The sequence below is a fragment of the Apis laboriosa genome, unplaced genomic scaffold (genome assembly GCF_014066325.1).
Source record: "Apis laboriosa isolate Shangri-la unplaced genomic scaffold, ASM1406632v1 scaffold56_cov145, whole genome shotgun sequence".
Taxonomy (NCBI): domain Eukaryota; kingdom Metazoa; phylum Arthropoda; class Insecta; order Hymenoptera; family Apidae; genus Apis; species Apis laboriosa.
In genome coordinates this window covers 1,158,251-1,176,628 of record NW_025223765.1, presented here as the reverse complement: position 1 = coordinate 1,176,628, position 18,378 = coordinate 1,158,251, and the positions used below count along the sequence as shown (strand labels likewise).

The following is an 18,378-nucleotide window of genomic DNA, read 5'->3' as shown; positions in this document are numbered from 1 at the left end:
TTATGATTTATTTCCATTTTTTAGTCTTAATAAATGTATCTTTAAAATATATATTATTGTTGTTCTTTAAAAAAAAATTATTTCCCACATTTTTATTTTATTTTTATTTAAAAATTTGAAAAATGGAGTTTTATATATAAAAAATGTTTAACTCAAAAAGTAAAAATATTGTTAATTAAATTAAATTAAATTTTATTACAATAAGAAATAATTATTTATAGTTTTATTCAAGTAATTATTTATGTAATTATTAACAAGACATTATAAAAAAATACTGTAATATTTTGTAAATTAATTGAAAACAATAATTTAGTAACGATATTGAATATTTTGTTCATTTACTTTGTTATATTATATCTACAGAATACTCATGTATACTTTTCACAACAATTATTTTCAAAGAAATTGTGTTAAAATATTTTTATTTTATAATTCATTTACAAAAAAAAGTTTTTATACCACAATTACAACTTGTTCATTTTGATATACGGGCAATTAATAGTTAATTAATAATCAATGATTAACTATTTTTGTTTATATTATTTGTACTTATATAAATCGTGATAATATTACCACATTATCGTTGTATGTAATGTTTCTTAATATTAATAATCAATATCCAATAAATCATGTGATTATTAAAATTGAAAAAATACAAAAAAAATGATTTATTTTTTATATAAAAAGTCAATGAAGTAATTTATAATGGTAAAGAGACAAGGACACAATATTTTTTTGCGCCAAACAGTTGTTTGTTGTATAACATATAAAAATATTTCTTTATTTAAATTCTGTATATATTCCTGATCCAATCGCCATATTTTAATTCGATAGTAAAAAATTCTATACAACCATTGTAAAAAGAAAAAGTAAACATATTTCTTGGTAATATGTGCTATTGGAAAAGAAATACAAAAAAATCTATGCTGAGAATACAAATATCTATTCTTTCAGGAGATATTACAGTATATCTAGGCGTATTTGATAAAAAGCATAATTGTAATTCCTATATATTAACTTAAACTCCTATTTTTTCTATTTCATCTGCATCTTCTGTATCAAGATATTTTATTTTTTTTGCAAAATGTTTTTCTATATCTTTACATATTTGCATTGCATGCGATGAATCTACTAGATTAATAGCAATTCCAGATTTACCAAAACGTCCAGCTCGACCAATTCTATGTAAATAAGTTTCACAATCTGCTTGTCGATTTTGGTCCATTGGTAAATCAAAATTGACTACTATTGTTACTTGTTCTACATCAATACCTGCAATATATTTGAACTGTTAAATTTTTAAATAAATTTATAATTATATTTAAGTTATTTTCTTATCTTTATATATATATATATAACAAATAAACACAAAATAAAAAAGCTTAAATTAGAAAACAAAGAATAAAAATTAGAAATTGAATACCTCTAGCTAAAACATTGGTTGTAATAAGAACTTTCTCAAGACCAGCTCTAAAGCGATCCAATACTGAAATTCTTTGTTCGACTGTTAATTCCCCAGATAAAACAGCTACTGCGTGACCATCTTTTGTCATTTTTTCAGCTAACCAATTAGCTGTCTTTCTAGTCTATGTACAAATATAAAATACTATTTAAAATTAATATTTATTTTATTAATATTAATATTATTTTATTTAATTTTAAAATAAAAACAATGTATTCATTAATTTTAAAATTTAAAGATATCATACATGACAAAAAATAATTGCTTGTCCTATTGTAATTACACCATATATATTAGTGATAGCTGCATATTTTTCATCTAAATCCTTGCATTTGACATAATATTGTTTAATATTATCTAAAGTTTCTTCTTCTTTCAATAATCTTATTATCAAAGGGTTATTGACTATAATTTCTGCAAATTTCATTACTTCTGGCTCATAAGTTGCAGAGAAAAACATCATTTGACATGTACGTGGAAGTTGTCTGTAATGTATTTAAATGAAAAATTCAAATATATAAAATAAAGAAATATATATATAGAATATATATAAAATTATTTTATATATTTCTTCATTAAAATAATTACTTATGAATACGAATACACTGATCTTGATGACCTTGTGTTGCAATCATCACATCGGCTTCATCTAAAACAAAAACTGATATTTTACTTAGACTGAAGAATTTAAATTTAAAAGCCCAATCTAAAACTTTTCCTGGTGTTCCAATGATAATATGTTCTGTAACTTTTGTTCCTCGACTTACTGAAATAATGAAGAATATTTAAATAAATTTTTATTTAAAAAAAATAGACATTTATAATGTTGATAATTATTTTTACTATATATTACTTTCTTCTCCTCTTACAGCATATTTTATTTTTATTTCATTACAAAATGCAGACATCTTTGCTGCTACTTCTCCTGTTTGTATAGCTAATTCATAAGTTGGTGATAAACAAAGTACTTGAGGATAATTTTTGGTAGTATCTACTCTACTGAGCATTGCTAATACAAATGCTGCTGTTTTTCCAGTTCCAGATTGTGATTGAGCAATCATATTTTGAGGTCTATAAATAAATTAAATAATTTAGATACTTTATATTATAATATTAATATAGCATTTATTGAATATTTTTATATTAAAAATGAACTTACGGATCAGCTAGTAAAGTAGGCAATGCAGTTTCTTGAATTTTTGATGGTGCATTAAATCCCATTGCATATACTCCTTTTAATAAAGCTGGTTTACTATAATATGTATTATAATATATAATCTTTTTTAAAATTATTATAAGATAAAAAAAGTAATAATTAAAAATACCAACAGATGAAGAGCATCAAAGGATTTGACACTATATAAAGGTGATGATGGATCTTTTCTTTGAATTTCTATATCTTTTGTTGTTTCTACTAAACCTCTACGTATAATTTTTTGGAGTAATGATTTTTCTGCAGGTGATATTTGTTCATCTGCTACATCATCATCTTTGGAATCTGTATTTGTTGTATTTTCTTTAAGCTCTTTATCTATATTTAAATTGGAGACCTGATAATCAGCATAATATGTCATTATTACAATAAAGAAAGTAAAGATAACAAAAATGTTTTATTATAAAAGAAGACTTAAAATTATTATTCTATATATATTTTAATTATTGAATAAATATAATTAAAATAATTAAAAAATTAAAAAATAGAATATTAAAAAAAAAAGTAATAAACAATAATGAATAAATGAAAATGAGGTTAAGCCGGTGATATATACATATGACAAGAACATTACCTTCGCTGATAATTTTTCTTGCTCATCTACGTATTTACCCCAGTCAAGTTCAGTCGAAGCCATATTAACATCGATACATTCGCAATAATTAAGAAATTAATTTTAATTTTAATTAGAATATTAAAATGACACACTTATTCGTCGTGATGCTCTAACTAATGTAGCGTCACGGTACGGCATAAACAATAACTAAGATATAAATATTTTTTATGGAAAATAATTTAAAAGTGAAATTAAAATTGATATATTTATAAAAAATGAAAAATCAATATTTTAAAAGTCTCAAATCTCTCATTATATTTTAATTATTAATTAATGATTTTGAAAAAGTCATTAGATTTCGAAAAGTTTTTAATCTAGTATTAAAATTGAACTTTAATTAAAAATAATTTTTTTAATTGTAGAAATAAATAAATTTAAATCTTAAATAAAAATTATATATATATATTATATATATATATCTTAAAAAAATTAAATATATATATATTATAAAATTAATTTTTATTTAATTTTAATTATATGTGAATACAATACTAATAAAGATTTTTTAGTTTAATTTAACCATAATTATTATTAAAAAAAAGATTAATATATTTTTAAAAACTTATATATTCATATTTCTTTATGAATTTATTGTTTAATAAAAATTTTATACTTCATTTAAAATTTGAGAAATTATTCTTTGTTTATTTTAAAAACTATTAAAATAACTTTATATGATTTATTTATAATATTTTATTTTTTTCAATATATCAAATAATGAATATCTTCTACTTAACAATATTTATTTTTTAAAATTAAATATTGGAAAAAACACATTACATTGAAATTTCATACTAATAAATGAATAATATTCATAGTAAGACTGAGAAAAATAATTTAATATAGATTATTTTAAATATAAGAAATATAATATAATTATTAATTCTTTATAATAATTAAAAATGTCTGATGTATGTATAATTTAAACAAATATATAATATATTATAACTGTAAAGTAATCTAATTTACCTTTAATTTTATGTGTACATAGGTATTAGTGTATAGTATTACCATAAGATAGTCTTTGGTAGACATATTTTTTTAGTTATTTTAAATAGTCTTAATTTAAAATAGCATACATTGTAAATGTAATTTATATTTTATATAATGACACATGTATGTTTCTGCATTTAAAATTACAAATTTACCAACTTAGTATATGTACTGTGTAGTAAATGATAGTATTTAAATGCACAATATATTATTAGATACTACTATGTGTATTTTTATACGAAATATACATTTCATTTGACATATATACAAATTAAACTGTTAAGTTTATCTACCTTTGTTTATAAAGGCATATAATACAGTTTATTTGCAGCCAAAAATATTTTTTTCTACTTCTTAGATAATATATACTTTAAATGAAAATTATGTGTAAAATTTGAAATGCACGTATTCATATATATATAGGCTGCTTTAGTAAAATAAAATGTCGTTACTTTTAATCATGAACATGAACATACTATATATTTTTCTTCCTTTTTTTTGTCGAAATACGCTAAATTAGATATGATTAATATTTCTTTTAAGAAACTTTCACAACTGTGTAGTCGTGGTCTTAGTTCCGTTCGATTGCGGTACAAGGCGAACAGTTATCAGCGAAAGGTCTAGCATTTTACGCTGGTATTTCTTGTGAAACACCATAGCAGCAGACTGCGTCTTAAACACAATCGTTGCGCTGCGCTCACCCATTTGTATGCTCTATAACATGAATAAAATATAAACAGATAATTATTAAATTAAGATAAACATTTTTAAAAAAAATCAAGTATGATTACATTTTTTATAAATATTTATTAAAAATATGATAAATAAATCAAGCAATAACATTTAAAATAAATATTTTTTAAATATATAAATTATATTCATATAAATAATTTACATTGTATAAAAAATATTATTAAATAATATATTCTAAAATATAAATTCTATATCTTTTTACTATATTTATATAATTTTAATTTATAAATATATTTATATAATTATGTTTATTTATAAATATAATTTTCAGATTATTGAAGGGTATTTTTCAAAATAGAATTAATTATTATATGATACTAACTGTACTTATATAATAAGGAAAACACATGATGTTATTATCAAATGAAAATAATTATTTTTATTTTATTGTAATATGTATTATTAACTATTAAATAAATACAAAATGATTAGGATAATAAAACTTTAAATTACATCAATATGAATTTGCTATTCATTATATTAAACAAAATAAATGTGTACAATGAAAAAAACGCATGTAGAAAATATGAATCAATACAAAATTTTAAACAATTATATCATTACAAAATGATTTCCTCAAGAAAAAAAAAATTATAAGCAATATTATTATCCATAGAAATATAATTCAGGATTCATTATAATAATCATAATAATCATAAATATTAACTAAAATTTATTCCAAAATAATTATTGAATAATTAAAACAAATAAAAAAAACATGCTAAAAAAACTTATGTTGTATATTATTATCAAAAAAACGAAAAATATTAGATTTATAATTTATAAAAATAAAATAATTGAAAAAAAAACTTTAAAAATTTGCAACAAAAATTAGAGTTTTAAACGTTTTCATGCAAAGATAGTCACCTCAATTGTTCCAATGCCTTGACACATACGTCTAATTTGTGCTTCAGATGTACTCGCTGCTAAATTTTCTACTTTCACAGTATTCGTTTTTATTTCTGGTAATTTTTTTTGTTGTATTGGTGTTTTTTGAAGTACAACTCTTTGGTTACTTTGAGTATTAACAACAACCTTTTGTGCATTAGTATTTGTTACTTCTTGTATATTAATTACAGTTTTCTGGAGATTTCCTGGTGATTTTTGCCTAACAATTCTCTGTGAACTACCAACAATTTTTTGTCCAGTAATAGCCATTTTTCTTAATACATCAGTTTGAGTTTGGCCAATTCTTTGAGTTGAACATTGAGTATTAACTATTTTGTTTTGCATCAGTAGTTGACCTTTCTGCAAATTCGATATCGTTTTTTGTATAGTTGTGGCAACCTTCTGTGTATTTGATAACGGTTTTTGAATTACAATTCTTCGAGTTCCAGATTGAGAATTTAATACTTTTGAATGTTCATTTACTTGATTAATTATATGTCCAGAATTACTGTCTTTTGTAGAATCTATAGAATCATTGGATTGTATAGTTTGTATTGTTCTAACAATTCGTACACACGATGGCTTCTCGGGAACCTATAAAAAAAATAATTATTATAGAATATTTTAATTTTTTAATTTATCATAATTCATAAAAAAACAAATAAAGAAAAACATTTATTTTAATACTGATTAATATTTGAATAAATTAATAATTAAAATAAAAAATTATTTAATAAAATTAACATTTTATTTTAAAAATTGTATTTAATAATATAATAAAATATTTTTAATATAAAAAGATTTTAATAAGAAATAACAAAAGTTTGAAGGAAATTAAAAAAAACAAAAAGTATTTAAAAATATATTTTATTGAAATATGAATAAAAAATATACAGAAAGTCTCATAGACATATATGTATATATTTTTTTCACTTGAAATATATAAATTATTATTTAAATGATGATAATTAAAAACGATATTTTTCATGAATAATTAAAAAATATATCATTATATTTTAATGACGAATATATCATTATATTTTAATAAAGAAAATTGTTAACTTGATATTGCAACAATGATTTTTATATATAATATATTTAAAATATATATGAATATTATTTTAATATAATATATAAATATATAATATTATATAAATATATATAAATAATTAAAATTCTATATTCAGATATAAATATATTTATGCAATTTATATATTTTGTGCATTAAGCATAAATTGCTTATAAAATATAATATAAAAAATCAAATTTGTTAATCATGCTAACTAAAAAATACATATTTAAAAAAAAATTATATTCATTTCACATTCTATGTACAATTAAAGAAATACAACATGTTTAATCATGTACCTCTGTAGATTGTGTATTGATAGGACGAGTTATTCGTCCTCTTCCAATATTAGTATGTCCTTTGATCATAGAAGTATCTTTTACTACTCCCAGAAGTGCTGATACAGGTTTTGTATCTTGTGCATTTTCATTTACTAAAAAATAAATTATATTAATTATAGACATAAATAAATAATTCTTAAATTGTTATTAATATTTTATTAAACTATGTAATTTAACGCGTGTAAAATACACAGGATGTATATGTATATATGAACTTTGTTAAACTTTGTTATTTATTTATTTTAATGAAGATTTATTATTGAAGATTTATTCAAAATTTTGTCAAAGTAAACAATTTATCAAATTGTTGATATTTTATCATACATACATGTATTACTTTCGTTTTTAGATTCATCGTTTTGCTTCTCCATCGCTGCCATTTTTCGTCGATTTTCTTTTTCACGCAAGATTTTTTCTCTGAGCCGTTTTTGTTCTTCCATTTTTTTTCTATATTCTTGCATTTCTGGATCATTTTCTTCGTCCTAAAAAGATATGTTTTAAAGAAATATATAATATATTAAGAAAAAATAAAATTTAAATTTATACCTTTTTATCATTATTCGTATTGTTTAAAGTATCTACAGTTCGCACTTCTTGAAGATTTCTATTACTAAGTTTTATTCGTTTTGGGCTCAAATCACGTAAAGGTCTATCTATAGAATCGGAAACTCTTTTCTGCGGTAATCTACTTCTTATTGAAGTATTCACTGGTCTATTATTAGACTTTTGTACATGATTTTGATCATAATTTTCGCGATATGTGGTTGAGCAAGTTCTACTTTTCGAAACGTGATCATTTCTGGTTTTTGATGACAAATCTCTATCGCGATAATTTTGATGAACTCCTCTGTGATCCTAAGATGAATGTCTTTCTCAAAAACTTAATAATTTTTTTATTATTAAGATAGTTATTAATAATTTATATATTACTAACCTGTGAATAATTATTTTTCTGATCCCATTGATCTGATTTATATTTTAAACTGGACTCATAATTACCGTCTCGTAGATAATTATTTTCTAAAGGATACTGTTTATTTGGAGTTCCAGTTTGATTCTTTTGTGACTTATTTTCTTGCCATACATCAGAGAAGTATGCATAGGGATCCTACGATAAGTTTCGTAATTATTCTTAATTCAATATTTAGTGAAATTATATATTTAATATAATATTATGCTCTTACATATAATACATACATCACTCTTATTTTGTTGATAATTTTGTTGATAATGTGGAGGTCCTTGTTGAGGTTGATTATATGAACTTTGACTTTGATAAGGAATAACGGGTTGTGAAAACTGACCAGTAGGAATTTGGGATGACAAATTGGAAGTTTGTTGTTGAGTGGAATCCCATGCAAGTCTTGCTATTTGCATATTAAATTTAAAAAAGTATGAATAAAATGAAGAAATCAATATATAAAACTATATATTTAATCGATAAAAATTAACGAAAACTAATAATTATTAATAAAACACTTACCATCATTCGTTGACTGAACGGCTCCTCGAAAGTGAGGATTGATTAAAATCTTGTGCCCTGGAGGTAAAGGTACATTGGGTACATTGGAAGTGGATTGTTGTGGTACAGGTAACGTATTAGTATTAAATTGACTGGTAGGTACTTGATCGGAATAGCCGGACCTCGAATCATAAACAGGTCGGTTTTCAAATTGAGCTGCTTCTTGAAAAGGTGGTCTATTCTCAAAGAGTGATTGATTTGGTATTTGATTGACATTAGGATGATTGATAAGTGGCCCCTGAGAAGAAGCTTGTCGTGGAAATCCTTGCATAGGTAATGGTTGATTATTCTGTAACAATGGTGCCGATGTTCCAGATACCACTGAATTGAGATTTCCAAGAAGTGATCCGGTATTTCCTTGCAACAATGGAGCTTGATTGTTTTGTATAAGCCGTGTTTGATTATCTTGCATAAGAGTAGCTGAACTTTGAAAAGGTGTTGTAGCTGCATTTGGTGCTGGTTGAATTTGAACATATGGTGGTTGATTCGATGGATGGTTATAAGATGGTCCTTGTAATGATCCTGGCAAACCTGCTCGAGATCCATAATCTAATCTTGGCCCAATTATTCTAGGACCCACTTGATTTTGAAATTGGTTAGGATTGAATTGCGGTCTATTATCTACAAAATGTGATGGACCTTGGAGCGAACCATTCGGAGAATAATGTTGAAAAGGTTGTACTTGAGAATTTTGTTGTTGATAAATAATTTGTTGATTTTGCATATTGTTTGGTACTCCGAGAAGAAAGGGTGGTCGTGTCTCAAGCAAAGGTGGTCTGCACGTCGGTGGTTGATTATCGAAATTTGCATTGCGTGCATTACCAAACCTGGTAAATTATGTTTTAAAAATGATTACCTATATATTTTAATAAATGTTACAATATTCTAATTAATTAAATTAATATCATCACATAATCTCGAAAATTGTAAGAATTGCGCATACCTTGGATTAAAATTTCCTGAATTTTGTATATTAAATCTTCCTCCGCGACTTCCTCTTGTACTTCGACCTCTTCCACGGCCTCTAGATGCTAACTTGGATGGTTCAGATGTTACCACATTTTCTAATGTATCTGGTATATGATTATTCATTTTTGAAGAAACAGTAGTTCTCTCATTTTGAAACCTGTTCCTCCTTTCTTTAGCTTCTTCGCATTCATCGTCTTCCAATCCTTGTCCATTTCCAGAATAAATCTTTGCATTTTTTTGTAACTTCTCTCGTAGATCTCCCTTTTCAATATTACTCGACATATTAATACTATCGATTGCAGAATTACGTTCATCGTGTTGTCGCGTTTGCTCGTTTTTATATTCATTAATTTTCTCTTGTTCGTAATATTTTGATTGAACCTCTAGCTGATCTCCGTCGTCATAATAATCATTATCGTTCCTTCTATCAGTTTTGCTTCTACTAAATTCTATGTTTTCATCTTCACCATCTAAGTCATCGAGTGCGTCGGTTACTCCTAAGTCCAGTACATCATCTGTTTCCTCTTCTCCCTTATAGCTATTCTGCTGCTCAGGGAATTAAATTGCCAAATATTTGTAATGAAAATATAATATTTAGCCGTAGTTGTTACAATCTACTCTTAATTAATTGTATTTTTATCAATACGTAAGAAATTATTCTTTCATAATTAAAACGAAGATATCGCATAATATATAGATTTTGTTTCGCAAAATAATTTTTTTTTCTATTTCTACCAATTTATCTTTCTTCTTATGAATTTTCTTAATTATTAGTAATCACTAATAATAAAATTTATACGGCAAAATTTAATCGCAAATATCTCGACAAATTTCATTGTTATATTCATGCAAATATTATCATAACAAACAATCAATTAGAATAGTAAAATATTATTTTCTAAACAAAAGAAACAATATATTTGATATCTCGCAATACGCAAAATGTTACAATTCCAGATTGCAGCAGCATGATGTATTATAATTCAACTATATTTTCATTATGCATTATTTTATACGTTATAAGATATATATATATATATATATATATGTATATAATATCATATAAGATATATATACATGTATATAATATATAATTTTAATTTTTTAATCTTATTTTTCATAAATTTATAATATTACACATTTTTTTAAATTTGAATTTAAATTTTTTAAATATTTCATGCTACTGCTTTTTTTTATGAAAATGAAAATAAATACATGATTTTAAATACTACACAAATTAATATGTAGTATCAGAAGAAATATGTGATAGTGTTACGATTATTCAGAAAAACGAATAACATTACCTTCTTACAATATCATTTATCATGACGATCAAATTTGACATTTTTTTTTGTACATAACAAATGAATGTTTTAATGAAAGAATTCATATCATGCAAACTTCATTGAGAAAAAGAAATTCTGAATATTAAAATATATTTAGAGAATATTTTGTTTTTAATTTTTAATATATATTATAAAACAATAATTATATAATTATATTTCATTTTTTAAGAAATTTATATATAATTTTTTTTTTAAATAAAAAAATTAATTACCATCATATGAAATTAAAATTTTAAATATAATTTCAAGAAATTTATAAAAATATGTATGTATTACAATTTAATTATTTTATTATATAAAAAAAATTTTCATTAAAACATTCTCTATATGTCTGAGTATATATATTTGTAGTAATTTGTAGCAATATTTAAATATATACATTATATATTACAAAACTCAATAATACTTCAAATAGTATTTTATAGAAAAACTACAAACACATAACTGGCATATTGACAGATTTGTATAATATTACTGCTTCAACTATTATTAACATTAATGCTGCTTACAGTATCTAATAATTATTTAACAAACAGGGAAAAGGAAATATAATAAATATAAATAACATAACAAATTAGGAAATATTAATATATAAAAATTTTTCATAACAGTCTAAAAGATATAATAAAATTACTTATTAAATTTTAAATAATAAATAAAATATAAAAAAAAAATACAAAGAATAGAAATTGTTTGCAACAAACTATATTATACATGTAATATAATGGACATGAAGAATAAATATTAATAGATTATCTTTCATTTTCCCTGTATAATTTATATTTTATTAAACATGTTATGTTTTCTTTTCCTCACAGTTTTCACAATTTTTCCTTTGTTCACAATTTTTTGCATATTATCATAAAACTGAAAAATTTCACAGAAAATTATATAAGCTAGCAATTAATATGCAATGTCTGTATTATTTATTACAAAATTTTTGCTTATGCAAAAATGTTTAATAATTTTCACGCATTTACTTTAAGCTTTGAATACAATCTCTTATAATAAGCATATCATATTTACGCTTACAATTTTGTAAAATACTTATTAAAATATCTCTAAAAGTTTCAAATTTTTTAACCAAAATATATCTTTGTTTAGTAATATATGTAATTGATTTTGGTTATTAATAATATTTAAATAGATCGCTTTGATAAACATGACATATACAAAGTGATTCTATACATTAGCAAATAATATTTTGTGCCTAAAACAATACTATTACACAATCAAGAATATGTAACATTAAGTTACAATTTTAAATTTCTTTATCTTAATTATAATACACAAAATAAGTAAGAAAGAACTAAGTTCTTGCTTGCTGAAATATATTATTTATAGAATACATATGAAAGTATATAATTTATTACAAAAACAAATTAATCTATTTATAATGTATGTATTGTACGCACGCACGCGTATATATGAATTACTTTTCATAAAGTTTAGGAAAATGATTAGAAAATTCATAGTAGTAATAGTCAATAATTTATAGTTTACAATTCTCAAATTCATTTTAATTAATGATAATATCTTGATCATAAATATTATATTATAACAAAAATGAATCAAAAAATTTCATATTTTTAACTGAAATTAAAATTTTTTAAATATTTGATATTAAACTTGAATATTATATTATATGATGATACATAATGATGAACTAATTTTCATTTAACAACAAAATAATGGTCCAGCAATATGCTCACCCTCTCCAATTCATAGTCATCTGCTAAAAGAGCCTCTTCTTCATCATTGCCTAGATCATATTCATCATCTCCGAGATCTTCATCCAACAATGTATCATCACTAAAATAACAAATAATTGTAAAAAATTATAAATAATCAAAGTTACAATTATATTATTAACCAATTTTTTTATAATAAATTATAAAACTAATAATACAAATTTAAATTATTTACATAAATTATGTTAATATATACTATAAAATTAGCAATTTTTAAATTATTACAAATAAAATTATTTTAATTTTAATTTTTTAATTTATTCTGATCTATTCACATCATAAACAAAATCAATTTAGATAAATTATATTACTATACTACTTTATAATATTAAAATCTATTGTTTACAATATAAATATTTCTTAAATTATGTTTAATCAATATATAAAGACAATAAATTTGTATTAATAGAAAATTTACAACACTTATGAAAAAGAATGATATACACGAAAGAGTAATCAAAGTAATGTTTATTAAAGTAATCCATAATATACAATAAAAATAGATATTTTCAAAATTAAATTAAACTTCACTTTATACATTGCCAATACAAATATTATATTTTATAAATTTTATTAATTGTAAAAATAATAAATAAATAATTCAAGAAAAAGATGGATGATGAAGAAAATACAGTATAAGTACGTCAGTATTAACAGTAATGATAATTCTAACCTCAAACCAAAATTGATATGACCGAAAAATAATAGTATTAAATTTATATATATATTCAAAAATTAAATTAAATTCTAAAATTATACTAAAATATTCGTTCTTTATATTAAAAAAAAGAAAAATTCTTACTGTTCCGACATTGTATATTCACTTTCTTGTACTTGAGTGAAAGTCAGCAATCTGTGATGGCTACGAAATATGTAGTGTAGTGAGCGTTGCGTAGGTCACATCGATTTAATTTCGATATGTTAATCTTATATCGAAATCTGGAATTGAATGTAATATCGTAACAAACATAACACGTGTTATTTTTGCATACTATAATAATTTTGAATGAAATATAAAATAATATATAAATATAAAATAAACCATATTAAATAAAATATTGATAATATGTGTTATTAATTAAATTATTAATATTAATCGAACATTATATTTTAAATTAATATAATATAGATATATTAATTTATATATTTATCTTTGAATTTACATAAATATAAATATATATGTAATATATAAATTAAATTTATAATATATTTCAATTTATAGTATATAAATAGATCTATCAATATCTAATATATATGTATATATGTATATTGAATATTATATTATAATAAATTAATAAATATAAATAAATAAGAATATTTAGATTTAATTTAAAAAAAAATGATTTACAATATAAGCTTATTTTTTCATTTTATAAAAAGTGATATATTATTACACATACGTAAATATAATTTAAAGTTAATAAAAAAATTGCACAATAAACCTATAATTTTAGGAATAGAATCTAGTTGTGATGATACAGCTTTTGGAATTATTGATAGAAATGGAAATATTTTAGGCGAATCAATTAATTCTCAATATTTAACTCATTTAAAGTAACTTAAAATTATTATTAATAGTTTCTTATATAATAATGTGTAATAAAATTATATATAATTTAATAATTTTTATATATTTTAGTTTTGGAGGAATAATTCCTACAGTTGCAAGATCATTGCATGTAAATAATATCACAAAAACTTGTGAAAATGCATTGAGAGCTGCAAATCTAAGAATAAAAGATATTGATGCAATAGCTACAACTGTAAAACCTGGTCTTCCTATGTCACTTAATATTGGAACACAATTTGGAAAATATTTAGCAAAAATTGGAGAAAAACCATTTATACCAATACATCATATGGAAGCTCATGCTTTAACAGCAAGAATAAATAAAAAGGTATGAAATACAATACAATTATAGAAAAATTGTATAAAATACAAATGTTTTATTAAAAAAAAGAAGAAGATTAACAAGAAGATTGACATAATTTAATTTTTATATTATAGATTGATTTTCCATATCTTGTTTTATTAGTTTCTGGAGGTCACTGTTTATTAGCAATTGTTGAAAATGTAAATAAATTTTATTTACTTGGTACTAGTGTAAATAGTGCACCTGGTGATATTTTTGATAAGGTAAAATATATATAATCTTTTATTATAAACATAATCTCTATTTTTAATTATATATTACTTTTTTTTATATCAAATATATATTTATAGGTTGCACGAAGATTAAAATTAAAAAATATTCCAGAATTTAGTATGTTAAATGGAGGCCAAGCTATAGAAATTGCAGCAAGTAAAGCTTCAAATGTTAATCAGTTTTTATTTCCATCTATAATGATGCAATTTCGAAATTGTAATTTTAGTTTTTCTGGATTATTAACTTTTTGTGATAAATACATTAAATTAGAAGAGGAAAAATATAATATAGTTGCAGATATGATAATTCCTAATGTGTATAATTTTTGTGCAGCATTTCAATTAGCTTTAATAACACACATTTGTCATAGAACTCAAAGAGCAATGGAATTTATTAATAAAATGTCATTATTTCCTGAAAATAAACGAACATTGGTATGTTAAAAATTAAAAATATTAGTATAACTTTTTACAATTTGGTATGTTTATTTTTTTAATTTGGTATTTTTGGTTTATTTTTTTTATTTTATTGTATAGGTTATTTCAGGAGGAGTTGCAAGTAATAATTTTCTAGCTAAAGCATTGAATATTGTAAGTACAGAATTAGGTTATACTTTTGTAAGAACTCCTTCTAAATTATGCACTGATAATGGAATAATGATAGCATGGAATGGAATAGAGAAATGGATACAAGATATAGATGTTATTAGGGATATAAATGAAATTGAAAAAATTAAAGTAGAAAAAGTAGCCATACTTGGAGAAAATTGGATTAAAAAAGTAGAAGAAGCAAACTTAAAATGTAAATGGATAAAAATAAAGGAAAAACTTTTTTAAATTATTTAAAAAAATAATATGAAATATATTTATTGTTATACTTAATAATATAATCTATAAAGTTTTTACTTTTTTAAATTATTTGTTTATTGAAATAAATTACACAAATATTGGCGCATATCTCTTTGTTTGTTGTTTTAATTTTGTATATAAATTATCTGCATTTAAATTAAAATTTCTAAGAGAAATATTTTCTTCATATTCATCAATAATTTGTCTAATTTTTATTTTTATTTTCTGTATTTCATTTACATCTTTTAAAATCAAAGAAGTTGTTAAAACATTATCAAATTGCAATGTTTTTGTTGGCTGTATTGATTTATCAAATTCTGGAAGGAATTTTGATAGATTATTTAATTTTGGTTTAATTTCATTATAGATTTCATCTGCTCCCTTTGTATCCATTTTATTTATTATAATCATTGCAGGTTTATCTAATAAATCAGGTTTATAAAGTTCAATTTCTTTATTCAATAAAAGAATGGTTTCTAGGCAAGATCTATGTTTGTGCTTTATAGAAACTTGACATCCTTGAATATCTACAATAAATAACAGTAATTTTGTTCTTTCTACATGTTTTAAAAATTTATGACCCATTCCTTTATTAATATGAGCATCTTCTATTAAACCTGGTAAATCCGCAATGGAAATCTGTCTATAGTCTTTATATTTTACAATGCCTATTTGTGGCTTTATTGTTGTGACTAAAAAAACCATATATAAGAAATAAAACTATATATATATATATATATATGTATATAATAATATATTTTTAAAAATTACATGGATAATTAGCAATCTTTGGTTTTGCTTTTGAAATTGCATTTAAAAATGTACTCTTTCCTGCATTTGGAAAACCTATTAAACCAACATCAGCAAGTAACTGAAGATCAAGAATTATAGTGCGACTTTCACCTTTGAGTCCACAATATCCTGTTTGTTCACAGCCTCCTATTCCACCTTTAGCTATCATTAATTTTGTATCCTGTGAATTTATTTCTCCTATATTTCATAAAGCAATCTTGAATAATTAATGCTTCTCAATAAAATAAAAGTAATTATATTATATATTACCAAGTTTAATGTGATTTTCATCATAAACAGTGATACCAATTGGTACACTTATATTTAAATCTTTTCCAGGTATTCCAATAAGACCTTTTTTGGAACTTTCACTTCCTTTTCCTGCTTTTAATTTCATATTGTTTAATTTATATTTAACATTTTTTAATGTTAATTTTTTTTCTGGAATAAGATAAACATTTCCTCCCGGTCCACCTAACCCACCATAAGAAGGTAATCCTGAACCACCTGTACCTCCAGTTACATGAAGACGCAAACTGTCAATTAAGCCTTGTCGATTATATTTCCTTGTGTAATTGTGTAACTAAAGAATTAACCCATAAAATAATATATTTTACTATTATATTAATATTAATATATTATTAATATATTATATTATATTAATATTAAATAAATAAGAAGTATTAAATATATACTTTTGCCGTACAACCTAAAACTCGTGTTAATATAACCATTCTTTCTTATTAAAAGTTACTGCATCGAATTTAGAAATGAATATATATAAAAGTGTAAATTATTAATATCTAATTTTATAATAATTTTCTTGATATCATAATATTATTAAATTTAATTATAATATTAATTTACTTTGATAATATCGTAATTTATAAAATATATAAGAAAACATTCACAAGTAATGTATGGACAATTCACCAGATGGCATTAATAAATTCATATATTTAGATGATTACGTTCGAAAGTGCGAAGAAATTGTTTTTAAATTTAACAAGTTAAAATGAAATTTCAATGAAGATTATTAAAAAATATCAAATGAAGATATTATAATTATTTTTTCAATATTTTAATAATAAATCAATTTTATTATTAATATTTAAAGTAAGTATATATTTTATTATATTTCAAATTTTTTATATTATTTTTTTATATTAGATTTTATATTATTTTATATTATTTAAATCATATTTCACTTATTTTTTATAATATAATGCAATAAATTTAAAATACAATATTTTTCTTTATTAGAAATAGATAATATTACTAAAGTTATTATAAATATCAATATATCATTGTATAAGTCACTGTAAAATAGAACAAACTATCTTTAATACATACAACTGATTTTAAAATTGAATGTTATTTTTATATAATCAATGTCATTAGAAAACATTATTAAATAAATTTTAAATTAATTGAAAATTAATTGAAAATTAATAATGATTTATCATAGAATCTTGTTATTAGGTTGTTATTAATTATATATTTCTGTATATATATATATCTGTATATATATTTTAATTTGAAAATATGATATATATATAAATGGAAAAAATTATATAATTATAAATGAATAAAAAAATAATAACAAATCATTAGATATTAAATATTTTTATCAAATTTGTAACAAATAAAAATCAGCGTAAATATAAT

General features: G+C 21.8%; 4 protein-coding genes across 9 annotated transcripts; 1 reads left to right on the top strand and 3 right to left on the bottom strand.

Annotated features, from left to right (window-relative positions):
- Window positions 1-513: 513 nt before the first annotated feature.
- LOC122717665 (DEAD-box helicase Dbp80) lies at window positions 514-3,389 on the bottom strand. Of its 2 annotated transcripts, XM_043941930.1 has the most exons (8): window positions 3,250-3,389; window positions 2,792-3,012; window positions 2,622-2,714; window positions 2,316-2,533; window positions 2,051-2,228; window positions 1,710-1,947; window positions 1,424-1,586; window positions 515-1,272 (listed from the first exon to the last, which is right to left on the bottom strand). In XM_043941930.1, exons 1-8 carry the CDS (start codon window positions 3,310-3,312, stop codon window positions 1,019-1,021), a joined length of 1,428 nt encoding a protein of 475 aa, XP_043797865.1. In that variant the 5' UTR covers window positions 3,313-3,389; the 3' UTR covers window positions 515-1,018. The 2 variants fall into 2 exon arrangements, with proteins under 2 accessions (XP_043797866.1, XP_043797865.1); XM_043941931.1 differs by lacking the exon at window positions 3,250-3,389 and having other exon boundaries at window positions 514-1,272; window positions 2,788-2,945.
- An 868-nt stretch (window positions 3,390-4,257) lies between these two features.
- On the bottom strand, window positions 4,258-13,854 carry LOC122717729 (RNA-binding protein 33-like). 3 transcript variants are annotated; one of them, XM_043942069.1, is made up of 12 exons: window positions 13,726-13,854; window positions 12,885-12,984; window positions 9,801-10,372; window positions 8,819-9,684; window positions 8,533-8,702; window positions 8,270-8,443; window positions 7,882-8,190; window positions 7,664-7,817; window positions 7,294-7,427; window positions 6,358-6,519; window positions 5,905-6,285; window positions 4,258-4,998 (listed from the first exon to the last, which is right to left on the bottom strand). In XM_043942069.1, the coding sequence occupies exons 1-12, from the start codon at window positions 13,734-13,736 to the stop codon at window positions 4,834-4,836; spliced, it is 3,198 nt and encodes a 1,065-aa protein (XP_043798004.1). In that variant the 5' UTR covers window positions 13,737-13,854; the 3' UTR covers window positions 4,258-4,833. The 3 variants fall into 3 exon arrangements, with proteins under 3 accessions (XP_043798004.1, XP_043798005.1, XP_043798003.1); XM_043942070.1 differs by having other exon boundaries at window positions 6,409-6,519; XM_043942068.1 differs by having other exon boundaries at window positions 5,905-6,519; window positions 13,726-13,853.
- LOC122717731 (probable tRNA N6-adenosine threonylcarbamoyltransferase, mitochondrial) lies at window positions 13,439-16,045 on the top strand. Of its 2 annotated transcripts, none has more exons than XM_043942089.1 (5): window positions 13,439-13,562; window positions 14,563-14,821; window positions 14,932-15,060; window positions 15,148-15,504; window positions 15,607-16,045. In XM_043942089.1, the coding sequence occupies exons 1-5, from the start codon at window positions 13,540-13,542 to the stop codon at window positions 15,904-15,906; spliced, it is 1,068 nt and encodes a 355-aa protein (XP_043798024.1). In that variant the 5' UTR covers window positions 13,439-13,539; the 3' UTR covers window positions 15,907-16,045. The 2 variants fall into 2 exon arrangements, with proteins under 2 accessions (XP_043798024.1, XP_043798023.1); XM_043942088.1 differs by lacking the exon at window positions 13,439-13,562 and adding an exon at window positions 14,263-14,477.
- Window positions 15,969-17,590, bottom strand: LOC122717732 (GTP-binding protein 10 homolog). Of its 2 annotated transcripts, XM_043942091.1 has the most exons (5): window positions 17,406-17,590; window positions 17,194-17,293; window positions 16,981-17,091; window positions 16,690-16,908; window positions 15,969-16,610 (listed from the first exon to the last, which is right to left on the bottom strand). In XM_043942091.1, the coding sequence occupies exons 1-5, from the start codon at window positions 17,442-17,444 to the stop codon at window positions 16,006-16,008; spliced, it is 1,074 nt and encodes a 357-aa protein (XP_043798026.1). In that variant the 5' UTR covers window positions 17,445-17,590; the 3' UTR covers window positions 15,969-16,005. The 2 variants fall into 2 exon arrangements, with proteins under 2 accessions (XP_043798026.1, XP_043798025.1); XM_043942090.1 differs by having other exon boundaries at window positions 16,981-17,293.
- Window positions 17,591-18,378: the final 788 nt, after the last annotated feature.